This window comes from Stegostoma tigrinum, chromosome 3 (assembly GCF_030684315.1).
Source record: "Stegostoma tigrinum isolate sSteTig4 chromosome 3, sSteTig4.hap1, whole genome shotgun sequence".
Classification (NCBI taxonomy): Eukaryota; Metazoa; Chordata; class Chondrichthyes; order Orectolobiformes; family Stegostomatidae; genus Stegostoma; species Stegostoma tigrinum.
In genome coordinates this window covers 107,701,286-107,724,528 of record NC_081356.1, presented here as the reverse complement: position 1 = coordinate 107,724,528, position 23,243 = coordinate 107,701,286, and the positions used below count along the sequence as shown (strand labels likewise).

The 23,243-nt window shown below is 40.9% G+C and overlaps 1 protein-coding gene across 4 annotated transcripts in view; it reads left to right on the top strand.

Annotated features, from left to right (window-relative positions):
• ap3b1a (adaptor related protein complex 3 subunit beta 1a) overlaps nt 1-23,243 on the top strand; it is a 308,383-nt gene that overhangs the window by 184,109 nt on the left and 101,031 nt on the right. For all 4 annotated transcript variants that reach the window (XR_007247173.2, XM_048527277.2, XM_048527276.2 and 1 more), the window contains exon 20: nt 6,159-6,312. Coding sequence is in view for 3 of the 4 variants with exons in the window: in XM_048527277.2 (XP_048383234.1) it covers nt 6,159-6,312 (154 nt within the window). In the remaining variant the exon portion in view is untranslated. The remainder of the gene's footprint in view (nt 1-6,158; nt 6,313-23,243) is intronic.

Genomic DNA, 23,243 nt, shown 5'->3' with positions numbered 1-23,243 from the left:
ATGAACTGATCCTGCACCTTCTGCATTATATCCAGAAATACCTGCCATTGTTGTTCCACTGCCATCCCTGCGAGGGTATTGAACCACTGAACTTTGGCCAGCTCCTCCCTCATAGCTCCATAGTTCCCTTTATTCAACTGCAATACTGACACTTCTGATTGTCCCTTCTCCCTCTCAAACTGCAGATTAAAACTTATCATATTATGGTCACTACCTCCTAATGACTCCTTTACTTTGAGGTCCCTGATCAAATCCGGTTCATTGCACAACACCAGATCCAGAATTGCCTCCTCCCTGGTAGGCTCCAATAAAGCTGTTCTAAGAATCCATCTCGGAGGCACTCTACAAACTCCCTTTCTTGGGGCCCAGTACCGTCCTGATTCTCCCAGTCTTCTGCATTTTGAAATCTCCCATAACAACTGTAGTGATACCTTTGTGACAGGCCAATTTCAACTCTTGATTGAACCTGCACCCTATCTCCTGACTACTGTTTGGGGGCCTGTAGATAATTCCCATTAGGGTCTTTCTACCCTTAGAATTTCTCAGCTCTATCCATACTGACTCTACATCTCCTGACTCTGTCCCGCCTCGCAAGGGGCCGAATATCATTCCTCACCAACAGGACTACCCCACCCACTCTGCCCACCAGTCTGTCCTTTTGATAGCACGTATTAGCCTTGAATATTCATTTCCCAGGCCCTGTCCAGTTGAAGCCACGTCTCAGTTATCCCCACAACATCATACTTGCCAACTTCCAACTGAGCCTCCAGCTCACCCACCTTATTTCTTATGCTTCGTGCATTCATATATAATATTTTTAATTTGTTTCCCACTTCACCCTTCTTATCAATCCCTATTTCACTTGGTCATACTGTACGATCCCTTGTTGAGTTTTCTGCTCTGTTGATTCTGTTGTCCTTCTTAACCTCTCTTAATCTCACTTTCCCTTTAACTTCATTCTTAAATTTCCAGTTTGGCCCCCTCTCTTCCCCTCCCCACCCCCCCCCCCCCACCCCCCCACCATTACTTAGTTTAAACACACCTGTGTTGCAGTGGCAAACCTGCTTGCCAGAAAGCTGGTCCCCCGATTATTAAGATGCAAACCGTCCCTCCTGTACAATTTATTCTCACCCCAAAACATAGTCCAGTGATCCAAGAATTTAAATCCTTGTTTCCGACACCAGTCCCTCAGCCACACATTCAGGTCCATTATCTCTGTTCCTGCCCTCTCCAGCCCGAGGAACTGGAAGCAAACCAGAGATAACCACCCTGGAAGTCCTGCTTTTCAGCCTTCTTCCGAGTTCTCTGAAGTCCCCCTGTAGAATGCTCCTCCTTTTCTTCCCGACATCATTAGTGCCGACATGCGCCACCACCTCTGGGTCTTCACCTTCACCCTCGTGGATTGTCTGCACTCTATCAGTGACGTCCTGCATCCTGGATCCTAGCTCCAGGAAGGCAACACACCATCCTCAATCTTGCCTGTTGCCACAGAAACCCCTGTCAGTCCCTCTCACAATAGAGTCCCCTATTACCACAGCTCTCCGTGATGTCTAACTTCTCGGCTCTGCCTCTACAGCAATTTTTGACTTGCAGACCTGTCCACCTCTCAGACTGGCAGTGCCGTCTGTCTCGGCAGTTTCCAAGACAGTCAGCCTGTTTACAATAGGTGCTTCCCCTGGGGTCACTTGTACTTCATTCATGTCTTCCTTTGTCATCGACATCCCCCTTCTCTCTTCAGGTATCCTCGGTGTAGTGACCTTGCTGAAGGTCCTGTCCAGAAAATTCTCACTCTCTTGGATGAGCCTGAGGTCTTCTAGTTCTTTCTTCAGAGCTGCAACAACCTCCTTCAGAAGCTGAATGTGTACACACTTAGCACAGCTTTAGGAGCCAGAAACAACATCAGTGTCCCTGACCTCCCACATCATGCATGCAGCACACTGAATCAGCTTGGCAGTCATATCTTCACCCTCTTCAACAGTGGCGTAATCTCCTCACTGAGCGTCTTCACCGAAAACTCGCACTTTACTCACCAGGCACTTCCCTCAGCCCTTGTGTGTTTGCTGTGAGTCTGTGGACTCTTAATTAGGTTAGAGGAGGAGGGTGGGAGGGAGGAACTACCGTGTAGGACCTGGGGCTAAGAACACACTTACTTAAATAGCACTCCGCTGCAGAAAGGACCCGCTGGCTTTGAGGTAAGTAGTTAAATAGCACTCACTTAGCTTCCCAACTGCCCCTCTGCCCAGACCTCACGTCCACCCGGCTCGCACCGCTCTCCACTGCAGAAAGGATTCTGTTTTGGTGGTGGTTATTGCAGATGGGGGTGTGAGGGAACAGTTACGGGAAATGCAGGAGATTCGGTCGAGGGCATTTTTGATCACTGGAGGGAAAGTTGCGGTTCTTGAAAAAAGAGGATGTCTGGGATGTTCGGGAGTGGAATGCCTCATCTCAGGAACAGGTGCGGCAAAGGTGACGAAATTGGGAATAGGGGATGGCCTTTTTAGAGGAAGGTGCATGAGAAGAGGAATATTCTAGGTAGTTGTGGGAGTTGGTAGGCTTAAAACGGATATCAGTTTCCAAGTTAATTTCAGAGGCCCAACAAGAGGAGAGAGGTGTCAGAGATGGTCCAGGTGAACTCAAGGTTGGGGTGGAAGGTGTTACTGAAGTGGCTGAACTGTTCGAGCTCCTCGTGGGCACATGAGGTGGCGCCAAAACAGTCATTAATGACTAATGGAGGAAGAGATAGGGGATAGGGCCCGTGTAGCTTTCGAAGAGGGATTGTTCCACGTACCCTACCAAGAGACAGTCATAGCTTGGGCTCATGTGGGTACCCATGGCGACCCCTTTTTATTAGTAGGCAGTGGGAGGAATAAAAGGACAAGTTGTTGAGGGTGAGGACGAGTTCGGATAAGCAAATGAGGGTGTCAGTGGAGGGGGACTGGTCGGGCCTGCGGGACAGGAAGAGGTGGAGTGCCTTTAGGCAATCTGCGTGGGTAATGCAGGTGTAGAGGTACTGGACGTCCATTGTAAAAATGAGGTGTTGGAGATTGGGGAGTTTTTCCGTCCCCATCCTTACATGCTTTCCAGAGGGACTAGTCTGTCCGTGACTCCCTTGTCCGCTCCACACTCCACTCCAGCCCCACCACACCCCGGCACTTTGCCCTGCAACCGGAGCAACTGCTACACCTGCCCCCACACCTCCCTCATCCCAATCCCAGGCCCCAAGAAGCCTTTCCACACCAAACAGATGTTCACCTGCACATCTGCTAATGTGATATACCGTATCCGCTGTTCCCGTCGTGGCCTCCTCTACATCGGGGAAACCAGGCGGAGGCTTGGGGACCGTTTTGCGGAACCCCTCCGCTCAGTTCGCAACAATCAACTCCACCTCCCAGTCACAAACCATTTCAACTCTTCTTCCCCACCACCACCACCCCCCCGCCCCCCCCACCACCCACCCGCCCCCCCCACCAAACTCCTCAGCCAACATGTCCATCCTGAGCCTCCTGCATTACCACGATATGCCACCTGAAAGATGCAGGAACAACATCTCATATTTCACTTGGGAGCCCTGCAGCCCAAGGGTATCAACGTGGACTTCAAGCTTCAAAATCTCCCCTCCCCCGACCACATCCCAACACCAGCCCATCTAGTCTCTGCCTCCCTAACCATTCCTCCCACCTCAAGCCCCACCCCCATCTTGTACCCACCAACCTCATCCCGCCTCCTTGACCTGTCTGTCCTCCCTCAACCGACCTATCCCCTCCCTAATTCCCCAACTACATTCACATTCACTGGCTCTAACCCTGTCTCCTTGACCTGTCTGTCTCCTCCCACCTGTTTATTTCCGAATCCCCTTGCCCTACCCCATTTCACGTCAAACTTTCCTGCTCCTCTGCTGCTTGGCCTGCTGTGTTCATCCACCTTCACACCGTGTCACCTTATTCTACCTGATTAGTTTGTTGTTACAGAAGAAGCTCTGTCAAATTTAACAGTTGCCAGCCTGAGTTGTAACACCAGTTACAAAAGTAATGTATGGACTGACTAATACAATAAGGCTGGGTGCTTGAACCGTGATTCGGGTTTCATCTTAATAGAAGGCAGCACCTTAAGTGCTGTACAGTTTTGCTGCTATTAGAATTGAAATTTGTTACAATGTAATCTTTGTTCTATTAGCATGAATTTGCTGTTTCTTTGATTATACTGATCGCATTTATTATGTCATTGTTGCACATGATAAAAAGTACACATTACTAATTTGAAAATCCAGAATCTTATTTGGCAGGTTACACTCTTGCCTGTCGGTGATTGCAGAGATGGTTGCCCTTTCATGCGTAGTTTGCTGCTGATGCCGTTGATGAGTGTGCAGCTTGGCTTTTCTGTAGCTGACAGCACTGATTGTGGTATAGCACGCACTCTGCTCTTTTTATTATAGACAGTAATTAAGGCAGCTCACCCTGCCACTTCATAACAAACACAGCATAATGCCCTAATTATAACTTTATTAATTTAAGTCAGGATTTAATGATTTTTAAAAGTGATTTATATTGTTTTTCCTGTTTAGAACAAATGAAATCTCTGGTTTAAATTAATACTGGCTTTTAATTTCTGCAAAAGTTTAAAAAAAAACTGGTTCCAATAAATTTTGCTCATTAGATTAGCATTGGAAATTATCTGTAGGAAGGTAAACATCCATTAATCCTCAAAAGGGCAGAGGAAGTGTAGCAATTTTCCACCTTAGTGAATCCAAAGTTTGAAAATTATGTATTTTCTTCTGGTGTTCAACAGCTAATAGTGTTTGCACATCTGTCCAAATGAATGTGATAGAATTTACTGTGTGCGTTGTGTTGGCTCTCAGCATTTACCAGAGAGTGTTTCTGACTGATATTTCACCACACTTCAATGTGTTGTCGTCCCCTTCTGAATACACCAAGGATTGGCAAAGCCCCTATTGTCTGCGTACCCATACAACCTCATCACAAATAGGCACTGAGTGCTTTATCTACACTCGCATTTATGACATTGCCATAATGGTAATTAAGGTGGATTGACAAGATGGCTAAAACTGACTAAACTGAATGCACTTAGTTGTACCCTTTGGCTTTTCGTGAGTGATCCATGTCTGCATAAATGTTCCTACGTGTGTGTTGAATTGCTACAGAGGAATGTTGGTCAGAGGCTTCTTTAGGCTGGTTGACAGAGCTAGGTATGGGTCAGTGGGAAGAGAAACAAGGAAACATTGCAGGAAGAATCATTATAATATTTGCAATGAAATTTATCCAATATTCAGTTCACACATTGGCATAGAAAGGCAATCTGGTAGTTAACTCTAAAGCATTTATTAATTCTTCTATTTGGAAAAAAGTTACAAATTGCTTGAAAATAGAATGTTATGTTCAACCAATCAAATCTGTGGATTTAATTTTGTGCACAGTGAATCAATTGGTTTAATGCTAAACAGAAATTGAAGAACTCCATATATCTGCACCAGAATTCTAATAACAAAAGCAAACTAGTAACGTTGAGTCACTCATGTAGCAACTCTAGAGTGAGCAGGTAATTCATATTTGTGTGGTATTGATTCTTATAATGCTGGTTTAATTTGATTCTGCTGGATGCTGTCTTTCCAGCCTTTTAAAATTCCTGTGTTTTAAAGAATGATTTAATTCCCCTTCAACAGTGGAAGTGTTATAGGCCTTTCTAAATTATCATTATTCCATAAAATATATCTTCTAGTCTTTAATTGCACTGATGATTACCTGAAACATTGGCACTGGAGTCACTGACTGTGTAGACTAATGGAATCTATTACCCTTCATTCTATTGGAACCCATCATAATCTTAAAAATTTTCAGTTCTCTGATTAATCTTTTAGACCCTTATGACTGAACCTGTGCCTGTTGTCTAAGTGTTGAAATAACTAAAAGTAACTATTGAAAAGCATGAAGTCTGTTTCACATTATGTATTTGTATTTGTATCATGTATGCATTTCAAATAAAGTTGTAACACATAATCAAATATTTCAAGAATGTTGACACAGAAGCTAATCATTTAAAGTGAATCGAAATCTTTAAAGAATAAAAGCATCTGTTTAGTGATCATTGAAAAAAGACAGATTGTGTCAGGTTGTTTTCAACTTTGCAATATTTTTCATCTTCAGTGAAAACAGTGACTCAGAAAATACTCATACCAAAACTACAGCGAAAAAACTGAATTCTGAAACTTCCTCTGAGTCAGAGGATAGTTCATCTGAAGACAGTTCAGAATCTGATTCTGAGAGTGACTCAGAACCAAAAAACACACCGGCACAAAAAGTAAGTTGTTAAAAGCTCCGCTTTGTTGCTCAAGTGAACATGATTTTCTTTATAAGATGTGATACAAGTGATTGGTTCCTATGTGGCAAAATGTGACTAATAATCACAAAGTGACATCTATGTTTGTTGCTTTATTTTTGGACAAAAATGATTGATATCTACAAAAATTTAAGAAAAGAAGCATTTATTGCCCATTGCTAATAGCCATTGAGAAGGTGATAGTGAGCTGCTTTCCTGAAGTCCTTGAGGTGTAGGGGTACCCACAATACTGTTAGGAAGGGAGCTATAGGATTTGACCAGGCATTATGCTGAGTTAACAATGTTTCCTTTTAGTTACTACAAGGAATATTTACCACCTTTCCAGAATACATGATACAAATTGTTAAATGTGCATGCGCTTTGATTTGGACGAATTCAGGAGAGTAATTGCCCAAGCCTCGATTTCCACGGAAAGTGTTGACTCTGAATGACTCAGCTGAGACATTAAATAATTTGTGGTTTTCGGAGTGAACCGACTAAATTTAGGTCCTATGTCCCATTACCCGTACCTTCAAGCTCCACCCACATCATTTGTGCTATAGTCTTCTGACTGCATTCCACTGGTTCACCATCTCAAATAGATCAAATCAGAGCAAAAATAAATCCTTTTCGATCACAAAGGCGGACCTCAAGATTTAAATTTACTCAATTAAATTCAATCAAATTAAGTCTATCAACTGCCTTGCCACAACCAATTTCTATTTTGGAGACAGTAGGAACTGCCAATGCTGGAGAATTTGAGATAACAGGGTGTGGATCTGGAAAGACAGCAGGACACAAGCAGCATCAGAGGAACAGGAAGGCTGACATTTCGGGCCTGGACCCTTCTTCAGAAAGAGTCTGAAAAAGGGTCCAGACCCAAAACGTCAGCCGTGCTGCTGCTTGGCCTGCTGTGCTCATCCAGCTCTGCACTCTGCACTCTGTTATCTCAATTTCCATTTTCTTTTTTCCCGTCTTTGCTGTATAAACTATCAAATTATGGCAGCTTGAAAGAAAGTTTTTGCAATAATTGTGGACAATTTTGATCTTGTTGAGTGACTGAATAAGTCAAATTGAAATGTCAACCTCAAGGATGAGTTCATGCAATGTTTTTGTGATGCTTTCATAGAACCAGACAATGCACCATTTTAAACCTGGTATTTGTACTTAGATTCATGTTCTCATAATAAAGGATTCCCTAGGCAGCAGAGATTATACAACAGTGGAATTGAAGAGCTGTCTGGCACAGTTGTAATATCACCACCTCTGAGTAAGAAGGGTTTAGCTCAAGTCCTGCCTACTTCAGAGGTATGTCATGTCTAAACAGGCTGATTTTAGAAAATATCTACAATGGTGGAATTTCATGTCCAGTTTTACGGCAATAAATCTGGGTCTGAAACTAGTGCCTTTAAAATAAATGTAGAAAGACCATTACAAAGATGTGAAAGCAGACTTGCCTGTAATGGGCAGCACAACAGGTTTCTGTGTCTCCTTCACGATGACAGACCTTTTTTAGGTAGTATTTTAAAACTTAACAGTTATGCCTGTGGGGGGGTAAGAGAAACTGAGAGAAGGATGCCACATCCCTGGCTCCCTAAGAAAATTAAGTTTGGCATCAAATTAAAAGCAAGGACAGGATTGCTGTCAAGATTAGTTGTAGGCTGCACAATTAAGGAAGTTTTAGACCCTAAAAAGGCAATAGTTTGAAAAAGAAAATAGGATGCAAGCATGAACTAGCATGAAGTATGAAAAACGGACGTACAAACTTCTAAAATTATGCAGAATGGAGGAGAGTAGCTAAAATTCACATCAGACTGAAGAAACAAGGAAAGGATAGAGGCTTTGAACTTTTTTCAAATGACATAGAATTCCAAGGATAAAATCAGGAGTAAATGTGAAATTGGAACGGAATACTACCACTGGAGAAAAGTATGAGGAAAACGAATGTACAAAATTCTGGCGAGTCCCCTGTCTTTATAGTTTGGTTTCTTGAGGGAAAGTGGCTTAGCTTTGGGGTTGGGGTGGTGTGGCGGTTTTGGGGATTCTAAGTGTGGTGGGATTGTATTAGGGGAGCCTATCATAACAGGGATGGACGGATGTTTCTGCAGTTGCAGGTGTGAGCCGAGGATGGTATGCTGTCTCCATAGTGTCGAGACCAAGGAAGTCACTGGCTACAGGACATGCTGACTGGACAGAAAGAACAACCAGAGGTCATGGTCCATGTCAGTACTAGCAAGTGGGTAAAACATTCAGTAGGGTCCTGCAAGCAGAATATTAGAATTAGGAATAAAATTCAAGAAGGTCCTTAAAGACTGTAATCTCAGCCTTAACTGCAATGTCATGTGTTAGCAACATCAGGAATCGGAGAAACAGGGAATTGATGATGGAGAGCAAAGAAATGGCTGATCAGTTGAAAACAACCATACAGAAGAGGACGACAGAATTGTCCTGAAGTGGTAGGGAAACAAGGAGGAATAAAAGGAACAGATAACAAGGCGTAGCGCTGGATGAACACGGCAGGGTCCAAACCCTAAACATCAGCTTTCCTGCTGCTCCGATGCTGTTTGGCCTGCTGTGTTCATCCAGCTCTACACTTTATCTCAGACTCCAGCATCGGCAGTTCCTACTATCTCTGAGGAATTGAAGGAAGCTAGTATTAGTCCACAGATGGTGCCAAGGAAAATTAGTGGAATTGTAGGTGATAAATTCCTAGGATCTGATCATTTATATCCCAAGGTAGAAAAGAAGGTGGCCATGGAAGTGGTGGATGCATTGGTTACAATCTTCCAAATTCTTTTCTCTAACAGTTTTCGCAGATTACAAAGTGACAAATGAACCTGCCTATTTAAAGGTGGAAGGAGAGAGAAAACCAGGAATTACAAGAAGTGCTGATTGTTTGGCAAGTGAAGTCTAATTAGTAGAGATATTACCATTGAGTATTAACCCCAGAAACTATAAACCAGACAGGTTGTCATGGAGCCGCCTTGATAACTGTACCCGTGAATGGCTTTTGCCATTTTTAAGTTGAAACTGGGGCAGTGTGTGTCGATAAAGAACAGGGCCCCATGTTTTTTCTAATGCATTCACAGGATGAGGGTATCACTGGGTAGGCTAGCATTTATTGCCCATCCCAGGTGGTAGTTCAGTGTCAACCACATTGCTGTGGATTTGGAGTCAGGTGTAGGCCAGACCAGGTCAGATGGCAGTTTCCTTCCCTAAGGGACATTAGTGAACCAGATATGTTTCTATGACAATCGGCAATGGATTCATGGTTGTCATGGACTCTTGAGTTCCACATTTTTCATTGAATTCAAATTCCACTGTCTGCTATGGCAGGATTCAAACCCAAGTCCCTAGGTCATTACTTGAGTCTCTGGATTAATAATCCAACAATAATACCACTAGGCTGCTGTGTACCTGTACATGAATATCTGTAGCTTTCAAAGCAAGTGCTACATTGTGACAAACAGAACATTTTTTTGCTTAATGGTAACACCCTGTTACTGGCAAACACCACTATTGCTACTTCATAGTAGCAGGGTAAAACAGCTAACTTAATCTCAAATCAAAGAACTGTAGATGCTGGAGATCTGAAATAAAGGCACATTCTTGGAAAAACTTAGCAGGTCTGGCAGCATCTGCGGGAAGAATGTGGAATTAATATCCGCTTGCTTCTCACTGATGTTGCCAGACCTGCTAATTTTCTCCAGCAATTTCTGCTTTTGTTTCAACTAGTTTCTCATGTGTTGCTCAAACTCTAGAGGTTTCCTTCCAGGATAACCTGTTGCAACTGCATTTAAATAAGACCTCGTGCTGCAGAGAGAATACTCAAAAGAAAAAGTGTTAAAGAGATCCTGATTTCTAACAAGTGCCACAGGAACATTGAGGCCTTACTATTTACAATCCATATTAATGACTTGGATAAAGATGATAACTGCATGATAATCAGTGAAGTGATTACACAAAAATAAGAGGATGACTCAAAAAGTGCAATAGGACAAAATAGTTTGAGAGCAGGAGTCTGGCAGATGGTGTACAATGTAAGAACATGAGGTCCATTATTTTGGGAAGACTAGTATATTATTTATCTGAGTTAGAATGCAGGATGTTTTAGTTCAGCAAATCTAGGTGTCTTCATACATCAATCTGGAAAAGTTAGCATAGAATTGCAGCAAGCAATTAGGATTAAGGGAAGGGGATGGAGCATAAAAGTAGCAAAGTCTTTCCACAATGAGCAACATATTGATGAGATCACAGTTAGAATCTGTGTAAAATTTTGGTCCCCGGGAAGATATACAATTGCATTAGAGGCAGTTCAGATGGTGTTTGCTCCCTTGATTCCTCGGATGAAGGTCCCTTACGAGGGAAAGATCAATACGTTGGGGCCAATTTGAACAAATGACAAGTGATGTTACTGAAACATAAAAGATTCTATGGAGGTTTGAGTGGATGCTGAAAGGACGTCGTCTTACGGAGCGATCTAACACAAGAGAATGTGGTTTCCATACGATAAGTTACCCGATTAAGACAGAGATGAATTTATTCTCGAGGTAGAGATGAATTTATTCTCGAGGTAGAGATGAATTTATTCTCGAGGTAGAGATGAATTTATTCTCGAGGTAGAGATGAATTTATTCTCGAGGTAGAGATGAATTTATTCTCGAGGTAGAGATGAATTTATTCTCGAGGTAGAGATGAATTTATTCTCGAGGTAGAGATGAATTTATTCTCGAGGTAGAGATGAATTTATTCTCGAGGTAGAGAAGAATTTATCCTCGAGGTAGAGAATTGTGAAGGTTAATGGCCCTCTTAACGCAGTGGAGGCAGGATCACTGAATGTATTAAAGATTAAGTTCTTGGATCAACAGGGGACCTAAGGTCATGGAGGCAGACCATTAAGGCTGCACTTTATCAGCCAGAAACATTCTAAAGGCAGATCCCACTGTCTACAGATAACTAAGTAAATTGGGAAATGCATTTAACTGCATGAGGGTCAAAAACAAGGCAGATGATTAGCCTAAATATAAAGAACAGCGCAGAAATTTATAAAGGAAAATAAGAAAAGTGGATAAAAGCGGAAAAAAAACTGCAGATGTTCAAAATCAGAAACAAACACAGAATGCTTGTGAAACTCAGCAAATCAGGCAGCATCTGTGGAGAGAGCAACAGTCAAATTTGCAGGTCCAGTATAACTTTCCTTCAGAGCTCTCTCTCTGCACAGATGCTCCCAGACCAAGTATAGTGATTGTTGGACCTCAAGAGAGCGCGAATAGAGAGTTAAAAATTGAAAGGAAGTTATTTTGCTTCTTCACTGTAGAGAGTGCAAAGAATATTCAAGTGATAGCTGTAAATCTGGGGATGGGAAGGAGGGAAGAATTAAGTGCCAACATAACAAAAATGGTTCTCAGAAAACTGATGGAATTGTCAGCTCAAGAGTCTCCTGATCCAGATGAACTTCATCCTATGGTCTTAATAGATATGGCTAATGAGATAGTGGGTGTTAATCATCCAAAGTTTCCAAGATTCAGGAAATGTTCCGTTGGTCTAGAAAGGAGCAAGTATAAGTCATCTGTTTGGAAAGGGTGAGACACAGAAAATGGGAAAAGATAGGCCAGTTAGTGTGACTGCTGTAGTGGGGAAGGTGCAAGAATCCATCACCTGAAGAAATGATAGCTCTGCACTTAAAGGAAAAATAAGTTTACGTAACCCAGAAGAGTCAGCATGGTTTGGCCAAAGGGAAGCTGTGGTTAACCGATTTAATTAGAGTTCTTTGGCGTGGATAAAGAGATCTATACAGGTACTACATATCTGATGCCACAACAAAGTGTATTATCGAAAATAATAGCCTACGGTGTGGCACCTCCCATACTAGTGTAGAAGATTGGTTGTTAGAAAACGCTGTGCATAAAACGCAAAATGCTGAGTATAGTCCTACAGGGATTTATGCGGGGGCTCAGTGTTTTTATAATTTCTGCCAATAACTTAACATGAGGGGAGCAAAGATCTTGTATCTAAATTTACAGACAACACTGAGATTGGTGAGAAAGTATGTTGTGAAGTAGATATAGGACAGCTGCAGATGGATATTGATGCGTTGAATGAGTGAGCAAAGATCTGGCACAAAGACTATAATGTGGCGAAATGAGAATTCAGTCACTTTGGAAGGAAGAATCAAAAAGCAGAGTCTTAGGTAAATGGAGGACAAATGCATACTTCTGAGGTGCAGCAATATTTATGTATTCTAGTGCATGAATGGGAAAAAGTTTGCATGCACGTGCAGAGTATAATCAAGAAAGCTAATGGAATGTTATCCTTCATTTTTAAAGGAATACTGCATAAAAATAAGAATGTTGTCTTTCAGTTATACCATGCATCGAGATTACACCTAAAATGTTGTGCAGTTTTGGTCTCATTTAAGGAAGAATATAAATGCGTTCAGAAAATGTTTTTGTGTTGACATCTGGAATAAGCATCTTGCCTTGTGATAGGGGAGAGACTTGTTATCACTGGAGTTTGAAAGAGTGAGGGGTGACTCGATTAAAGTGTCTAAGATCCTGAATGACCTTGACAAAGTGGATGTGCAAAGAACATTTCCCTTTCACTCCAGAACCAGAAAGCACTGTTTTAAAGTTGGGAAAAGCCCTTTCAGGATAGCGTAGTAAGAATTTCTTTTCCAAGGGCTGTGTAATGTTTGGATGCCGCCTCAGAAGGCAAATACTTTTAAGGCCAAAATGAGAGAGTTTTGTTCGGCATGAGAATCCAAGCAATTTGGGAGTGGGTGGGAGAATGGAATTCAAAATACAAATAGATCAGCAATGACCTTCTTTTGAATGGCAGAGCAGGCCAGGCTTGGGGAGGACCAAACAGTCTGTTTCGGCTCATATATCACCAGTTAATCAATCTTATTAAATGATGAAGCAGGCTTGAGGGACCTATTCCTACTCTTGCCCTGTGCTTTATCTAGTTTGCCTGTTTCAAGTTTCTTTTGGTATCTAAATTATGTAACAGTTGCATCATATTTTACAAATAGCGTGAAATGCAGCTTGGTCCTGAAATATTCCAAATTAGCATGAGATTAAAGTAAACATTTTGCAATATTATCAATGTAGACCTAATATGATTCTCAGTTTGTCAATCATACGCATGTAGCTATGGCTGAATTTCATCACTGTAGCATCCAAATGAAGACTAATTTTGCTTCATGTTGACAATGCAATTCCATTCTAAATATGGACTAAATGTGCATTTGGTGCCCAATCTGACACATCAACTTTGAAGCAGCCTCTCCGGCTGGAAGCTTCAGATTCAGTTTGGGTCTTCACGTCGAATTTACATTTGCAGGCTAAATGTTAGTACAAGGGACTTTCAGTTTTGTGCTGCTGATAACGTTATAGATTGCAAGGAAAAGTAAGGGATAGCAATAATTTTTGGATTATGCTGATTTTGTAGGTGACATTTTGTCAATTCACTCCGGGAATTAGATAAAAATTTATCAGTAGGATGTATAATACTTGGAAATAACAAGGGAATATCCAGAAACCCCAAAAATTAATGAGTGAAGTTTGATTATGACAGTTTTTTGATTTTGTAAATGATGATGTTTGTATTGAATATAACAGTAGGTGTTGTGAACATTGTCGTGCCATTACTCAAATAATATAAAACTGTTTTGGGATTTTAAAATTCAGACATGTTGCTACGGTGTACTGTGTGTCAAATGAAAAAAAGAGGAAATTGTTAGGACGTAAAATCAAATGCATAATTTAACAAACCATGATAGTGATGAAGATTGTCTGATGGTGAGAAAAAAATAGAACAAGTTGGATTCTTGGATAAATCTAATGTAGACACTGAGTTGAAAAAATAACTGATCCACTTCTTAAATATAAAGAAACAAATTGTCTATATTTTTCTGCCCGATTTGTTTTTAAGTGTGAACAAAATGGTATCAGTGGGAGATCTGTCAATGCATTTGGTTTGTCAATGATTGTGTATAAATGTGGGCAGAGTAAGAAATAAAATTTGCACAGTAAAATACGATTTCATTTACCTTCTCAGCAGCTCCATTGCTCGTGCTGTGGTGTGAAATTTTCATTTTACACAGTTTGCAGGCTGAGGCTATGAATTATGCATTAAGCTAAGAAATTCTCAATCTCCTGCTTTGTGCCACAAAAATGCATTTATCTGGGTTCCATCTCTATTACTAGGATGAATCTCAGATTCAGGAATATTTGATCGGATATGGTTTTAACTTCGTTATTTGTTTCTGTTATTAAGCCTTTTCTGTGACGGTTAATTTGTCTGTCTGTCACAGGAGGATCTGGGTAGTTGGTGACTGGATTGTCATGCATTTTTCTTTTATAATGGAACTTTTATTATCCAAATTCATGGAAATTGTTATATCTGACATTTTAGACAAATGCATTGGAAACATACAAACATGAGGTATTTATGTCTCACAGGTAGAGTATGCCTATATGTCTGAGAATTTTTTAAACTCAGAATTAGTTTTTGTTAAATTTACAAATTCTACTCCTTTTCACGTAATGTGGATTAATGATCCATTAAATGAAGAGAATTGTTATAAAATCATCTGTGAAATGTAACTTGCACAATGACAATCCTTGCTGCTGAGAATGAGAAAATGAATGCATCATAGGACCAGAAGTAAGCCATTCATCTCTTTGTGCCTGTTTAATCATGCCATTTAATTGTGACAGAATTGGTACCTCAACTTCATTCTAATTCAGCTATGGCCCGTAGAAACACCACTCGCATCTGAAGTTGTGAATTTGTGCCCTAACCCAGAGGGAAACTGTTTGTAGAGTCCAAGAGGGAGAAGAAGGGAACTGGGGGTTTGGAGAGGAAAGATGCTGTGAGGGGAATGGAGGGGGAAGATGACCATTGCTAAGGGAAGCAGGGTTGGAGAGCAAAGAAAGGCGCTTCACAGGGGAGCGGGAGTGAAGAAAAGCGCTTCAGGAGTGGGGTAGGGTGTTGGAGAAGAAGAGTGCTGCAAGGGGAGTGAGGATCAGGCAGAAAGAACAGTAACTGTCTGATTAAGGTTTCCAATTTTTTATGCATGCAATAGAAACGTGTTCACTGTGACCGCATCAATTTACGGAAGGCTGTTTTTGGATTGCAGCTTTTTCTTTGTGCAGAAATGTACACGTTATTAACCCCCCCTCCCCCCGCCCCCAACATAATTTTTCTTCCTAACTTAAGCTTGCTGTCTTATGATAATTTAAAATACTGTGGTTTCTGTGAATATTTTCCATGTGTATTGTGGAGCCACACCGGAAATGAAGCCCTGTTATTCCTGGATTTGTTGCAGAAATTGGAATTTTGTTCAAACAGACATGCAAAAGCCCCAAACTACCTAATTTTCAGACCGAGGTTGATGATGAACACAGACCCGATTTCTGCACTGAAGAAGATGTCACAGCTAAACTAAATTAGATAACTCTAAACCCTTTATAAGCTTGTCCTTATGCACGTTCAGACAAACAAGGGAATAAAACTCACGGGCAGAGGGAACGTGGTTTCAAAGCCTTTGTTCACAAGACCTGTAGGGTTGGTTGTGGCTGATTGAAACGTTTATCCTCAGCCTTTCTTCTGAACGCTTCCACTCATTTGTATGAGGCACAGTGTGTATTTTTCACTTACGCAAGTCTCTGATTAATCAATTTCAAAGTTGTAACTTGCAGCATCTGCTGAAGGAATATGTTGGTTTTCTTTTGGCTCAAAGTGGCTTGCTGCAAAGAACTCTGTGCTTGGCTCCTCCAGATCTGGTTTCTCTTCTGGCCTGACTTATTTCTCTCTACCTTGTTCACTGTCAAAGCTGTTCAGCTAACTGGCAATCAATTTCTTGGCCCTTGGTGGAAATTGTCATTGATATTTGGACCCTCGTCCACAAACCAATCCACCTCACTTGTGAACACCTGCCAAGGCTCCAGTTCAGCTTCGATATCAAATTCCTTGCTGTCAAAACATGCAGCCATTCTTGTAAATCCCTGGTTTAAGACTATTCTATTTAATTTCAGCCCTAGTTTTTATAAATCAGAAAAATGAAATCATGTGATGTTGACACCTGGGGCTTGGAGTCTAATTGAATGTTGATAATTGAGGATATTGATGAATTCGTCTAATTCTGCATTTCAGAGTCCAAGGTAGATCCTGTACGTCAACATAAAAACAAAGGTATTGTGACTGAATCACTTTAATAGAATACTTAGTGAGAACCCATGAAAAAGGAACACATGCAAACCAAAAATATAGTGTTTGATCCAGAGGTAGCCCTCAAACAGATTTAAGGAAAATCTCAAAGTACTTTTAAGAGTAAGAGGATTACCAGAAAAAGCCTGCGCCTTTTATAGACCAAAGGGGCAAACTGTGCATCAACCCAGAGGATGTGGGTGAAATCTTAATGAATATTTCTCCTCCATATTCCCACTGGAGGCAGACATCATAGCCAGGGATTTCAGTTGGGATGGTGAGTTTCTAGACATGCTTATCTTAACATGGAATAGGTATTAGATGTTTTAGTGGACATAAAGGTGCATAATTTCCCAGGGCCTGATGAGATGTTGCTACAGAAGGCAAGGGAGGAGATTGCTGGGGCCCTGGCGGAATATTTATTACTTCGCTGGCTTGAGGTGAACTGTCAGGTGTGTGTAGGATAGCTAATGAGGTTCCTTTGTTAAAAAGGGCAACAGGGATCGGCCACATAATTAGGCCAGTTAGTCTGTCAGTGGTACAGAAATTATTGGGGGAAAAACTGAAGGGCAGGACTAATCAATACTTAGGCAGGAATTGACCATGGATAGTCAACATTTGTTAGATGAAGATCCTGTCTGACTAATTCAATTAAGGCTTTTGAACATGTACTGAAATATATTGATAAGGGTAATGAATTTGATGTGGTTTACATGGACTTCACTGAGGCCTTTGACAAGGTTCCACATGGAAAGCTGGTTCAAAATGTAAGTGCCCATGGGATCCATGACAAACTGGATCCAAAATTGGCTTAAAAATACAGTGTGAGGATGGAAGGTTGTCTTTATAATTGGAAGCCTGTGACCAGCAGTGTACCATAGGGATCAGTGCAGGAAGCCTTGCTGTTAATGTACACTAATGATTTGGATCTGAATGTAGAATATACAATTAGCAAGTTTGCAGGTGACACCAAAAATTGTTGGTGGTGTTGATAGTGAGGAGGAGGGTTTCAGGCTAGAGTCTGATATTGATCAGCTGGTAAATTGGGCAGAGCAATGGCAGATGGTATTTACTCCTGATAAGTGTGTGGTGATATATTTTGGGAGGTTAAATAAGGGAAATAGCAACAACATAAATTGTAGGTCCCTACGGAGTACTGAAGAATGAAGGAACCTTGGTGTACAAGTCCATAGATCCCAGAGTTATCAGCACAAGTAGACAAGGTGGCAAAGAAGCATGTGGGATGCTTGCCTTCGTTAGGTGGCGCATGCAATATAGGCGCAAGAGTTAGAGACCAAACTGAACCTCCTTACGTTATATTTAAGATAGCCTAGATCCTTTTCCTTATTTTAAAGTTAAGTATACAGTATGTGTTCCAGATGCAACCAGTTGGTCAAACTACTCGACTTGAAGCAAAATGGAAACATTTTACACTGCAGTTAAAATACAGACAAAATGGAAACAAAAGTATAGGCTTAACTGTAACTCTAAAAAATTGCTTAACATAATAATATATATTAATAATTAACTGTTCCAATGTAGCACCATCCAATAAACACCCCTTTGGCAAAGGCAAATTCAGTGAAACAGATTGTCACACGTGCAATTCTAGCAGCAGGTAGAGAACCCCAGCTTTTAGCTGGACCAGAGAAAGAAATCAGATCTTTCATATCCAGCTATTAGACCCCAGCAAATACTGAAAGCTAAAACTTAAAATCCTGGTTCTTTGAAGCTTGACCCCATCCCTTCATGCTGCTTCTATTATTCTAAATGAAAACCTGACGCATCCGAGGCTGTTTACTTCATTGGGTTTAAGCTCAACACGTCTCTCTCCACCTTCCTTCGTTTTTCTTAAAAAAAGGCAAAATACGCCTCTTAAAGGCATTGTATCGTCACACAAGGAATTCTAGTTGCGACTTTGTAAGACATTGATTAGGCCACAGATGGAATACTCATTGCAGGTTTGGTGGCCTCAGTATCAGAAGGATATGATTTCACTTGAAAGGGTGTGGAGGCACTGCTGCCTGGGATGAAAAATCTGTCATGAGAGATTGGAGAGGCTGTGTTTGTTTTTTTGTCTGGAGCAGAGAAGGCTGAAGGAGGATCTGATTTGAGGTGTAGAAAATTGAGGGATCGTGAGAATCTTCTCCGTATTGCAGATGTGCCATCTGGTCTTTGATATGTTTAAGGTGAGGAGTAATTGGCTTAAAGGAGATCTGAAATTTTTTTCACCAGAGGATGCTGCCTGAGAGGGTGATGGAGACACAGGTGCTGTTGCAACATTTAGCATCTGGATTAGTGCTCAAAATGCCAGGTAGAGTAGACTATGGACCAAGTTCAGTGAAATGGCACTATTGTAGTTTGGTGTTTGTTGGTGAACATAGACGTGGTGGGCTGAAGTGTCTGCTCCTTATGATTTTGTTTTAGAAAAGCACCCTGGTCAGAAGAACTGGTACTGGAAGCCTTGCCTGCCCTTCAAGCTGGGCATAGAAGATCCCATTTTAAATCTCATAGAAGGTCCTGCCATGGCAATCAGATGGTGAGGTCCCTCTTGATATCTAACGCCAATAAATCAGATTGCAAAAGTGGTAATTGCATTGCTATTTGTGGGATCCTATGTGAAAAATGGCTGCATTTCTGACACTCCAACAGACACTATAATTCAGAAAATATTTAATAGGCTGTGAAGTACTTTATGACATCAAGTCGTGAATATTGCAGTACAAGTACGAATATTTCTATCGATTTTATTGAAGGTTGTTTCAATTCATAAAATAATCTGACCTCCTTCATCAAATTTTCATATTAGCCAGCATCCTTTGCCTCTTACTTTTGGGGAAGGGAGGAATTCCAAATGTCCACAGCACTTTATTGAAGAAGTTACTCATTCCTCATTTTAATTTTAAATCTAACTTCGAGTGTTTCCCTTCGTTTTGAATTCTTTAACCAGAAGATAAAGCTTCTGTATAGCAACTGTAAAGCATTGCTGTATCATTGAAATGCATCTTGATTAAATCACATCTGAACTGCAGACCTCTGGGAATACAAGCCAAGTTTGAGCACATTCAGCTCTTGGAACCCTAACTTCATCCTAGCGTGTCCCCTTCCAAAATTAATCGTAAAATCCCCACAGTGCAGAAACAGGCCGTTCAGTCCATCGACTGTACACCGACACTCTGAAGAGCATCACACCCACAACCAGGCACCCACCCCACCCCCACCCTATCCACATAACCCTGTAAACTACAGAGAATTTAATTAAAATTCTGGTTGCATACCTTTTAGGTTGCAGTCTTCAAATTTTAAATGAAGCATTGGTTAGGTTCTCTGTGACCTTCCTTAGCAGAAAAAGAAAATTGAAATAGTCTCCAAGCTGAAAAACATTACTTTGAACGGTTAAATTCCTACTCTGTAAGTGTATTTTCGTATTAGCCAGCACTGTAAGTAGCTGTTGAAGTAAAATAAATTTAAGAATGTAAAACAAAAAAAGTTACCTTCCTAAGGAACCTCTCTTGCTTTACCCTTTGCAGCTACCCTGCATTGTTCTGCTGGGTGCTCTCCTCATTTAAGGCTGCTACATTGAAGTGAACACAATGGGCTTCCAAGCCATCTCCTTGCCAGCCTGGGAAGAGCTTGCAGAGCTAGGTGATGGCCAGTATCCTGTTGGTCAGCAGACAGGAGAGGTCCTGCAGACCAGGAGGAGTGAGTTTTTCATGTCGGGTGGTGGCTGCAGTGGGTAGGCTAGGATCTGGTGCGTGTTGGCTCCCTGATGCAATCCTTGACCAGCAGCTGCAAATAACAAAACTGGACACTGGGAGTGGCCTCCAGTCTGAGAGAAGTGGAGGTCGTACCGAACTGTTTCTGAGATAGTAGGAACTATAGATGCTGGAGAATCATCTGAGATAACAAGGTGTAGAGCTGGATGAACACCGCAAGCCGAGCAGGAAGGCTGATGTTTCGGGCCTAGACCCTCCTTCAGAAAAAATGTATATGGATTAAGACTCAACGTATGGTATGATTTATTCCTAGGAGTGAATAAAGCAGATTATTTTCAAAATTGTTTTGTCATATTTTAAACTTTTCCTGGATTGACCTGTGAATTTTGTTTTGAGTGTTTATATGAGAAACATGTAATTCATATGTTAATCGGAAATTAATTCATGGCTTTTGTTTCATTTTCATGTTTCAAGTTGCTTGAGTACTTGACTGAAAGTGTGTCAGTTTTAGAGTCTGTATTCAAGACTTTGCGGTTTTTGCTTCTTTTAACCTTCAAAATTTTGCCTCTGTCAATTTCATTTATTTAGCAGTAAGATTGCATTTAAGTGATTATCAGATATCTGAATGCATTGACATCTCTCATAATCTTCCACCTAACTTAAAACTTTCAAGAATATTGGGTAGCTTATTAAGGTTCCATCATTTTCAGAGTGGTCTATTAAAATCCATAATTGTGTCAAAAGTGAACTCAATGTAATTGCAATTCTCAAAAAATTGAAGAATACTTTGTTCTCTTTTCATATATTTCTCTTAAAAGTTCCATGCCATATTTGTAACGAAATGTTTGCCCTAGTGAAGGATTATGTGCCTTGAATTTTAATAGATTAAAGGCATAAATAGTGTAGCTCCGGTTTTACTGAAGAGAGCTGTCTTGTGGAATGTTACCTTTATATACTTTGCTTTCAACCATCAAATATTCTGTCTTTCTTTGCCCAAACAGCTGGAAGTGACTGACAGATTCCCTAGTCTACCCCTTTGACAAATATGGTACAAAGATTGAGATGGAAACAGAGGACAGGGTGATTTGACACAAGTTTAGCATTTTAAGAAAAGGATAGAGACTGGGCAAGGGAGAGATCTGACTAAAGGAGTAAGGAAAAGTGAAGAAAATCAAAGAAGCCATTAAAAATTTAAGACTGTAGACTTTAACATTTTCCTTTCCTGAATAGAAAGGTTAAGTAGTTTGCATTGTTGAGTTGCAACTTGAACCTCTAGCTGTGGACTCAATTAGCAGTTGCACCAAATCAGGAAACTCAGTGACTGAGGAGCCACCATTTCTGTGAGCTTTCCCTGAATAGTGCAAATCTCAAAGGAAGTTGACAGGCAATTTCTTGCTTGCTGCAAATTACTTCACAATTCACATTAATAACAGTGTGTACTATGAAACTGTTACGATGCCAGAAGAATATTGGCCAATATTCCATAACTGTGACCATAATTGGTTGTCACCCCTCAGTCTCTCTACAGTCTTTAAAGCTGTCAAAGATCCTATTCTTCTTTCACTGTTATCCATCTCAGTGGCACTCCTTAATCCTGGAATAAAATTATGATCCATTTGTCATCTGGACAGCTCCAGTTCCAACTTCTCTTCCCATTTGAACACAGTTACCTTCTGGAGCACACCTGTGGTTTTAGTCTTGGATCCCTTCATTTCCACATCAATAACTTGCTTACGGCAACATGATGAGCTTAAATGAGGTGAGATTCCATAAATATGGTCAGGATACCTTCTATTAGTTTAATAATTGTATTGCACCTGACCCCATGTCCTCTCCAGAACACCCCTAACTTCCAATGGCACAGTATTGTGTGCATTTGTTACTGAAAGCAGTTTCCATGCTTTTGCCATTACTGAGACTCAGCAATTCAATTGCCCTCTGGTAAATTTCCCGTTCTCCACCTTCTGTAACCAAAGCTTATCAACAACTTCACATTCAGTATCATATTCTGCACCAAGTCCCACTTGCACATTTCCCCTGTTGTTAGATTAAAAATTCTCACCCTTGTGTTTAATTCCCTCCATGTGTTTATGCTTAGCGTAGTTGAGCACAAATCAATAAACCTTACTTTTGACTGGAGTCACATTGCTAATTTTCTTTGCAGGAACTAACTCCAGTCAAACCAAGTACAATTTAATTCACCACTTGATCAAGTCAAAATTATTGAACATTAACAATCTTACATCTGTCTCAGCTCATCTGCTGAAACACTGTTTAATGCTTTTGTTACCTCCTGGTTTTGACTATTCAACTGCTCTCCTGGTCACCCTTGCATTTTCCAAATTACAAAACCTTGCCCTCACCCAAACCTGCTGCTCACATCCTATTTTACACTGACTCCCATTCACACAGTCCATCATAAGATTCTTATTCTTGTTTCCAGCAGCCTTCATGGCCTTGTGACACTCTGTCTGTAATCCCAGTTTATCTCTGCCCACCACTACTGGCCACTTAAGTATCACTCATTCAAATTGCTGTACAATTGCCAGCTGAGCCTTCTGCTGCCAAGGAACAAGACTCTGGTATTGCCTCCTTAGTCTCTCTGTTTCTAGTTTTCTGTCCTCTTCAAGATGCTATTTAAAATTTACCTCTTTATCTGCCCTGATATCACCATTAGTGACTGCTTCAGATGGTGTTTGATACAGTCCTCTGAAGGATATTTTTCTGTGTGAAATTGGAATCCATCTAACGTCAGTGCCAATGTTGCACTTGCATATTTACAATCAATCATTGTATTTATTTGTCACCACTCCAGTTCTTTCCATCCTTCACTCTTGTAGCAGTTTCTGGGAATCCAACCAAGATAGGAAGAATGCCAAATAAATTATTCCCCTATTTTTGACAATGTCATTCCTGAGGGCATTTTCCTAAATTGTACAAGGCCCATAAAACTGAGCAATTTAGTAAGTTGTAATATTCTTCCAA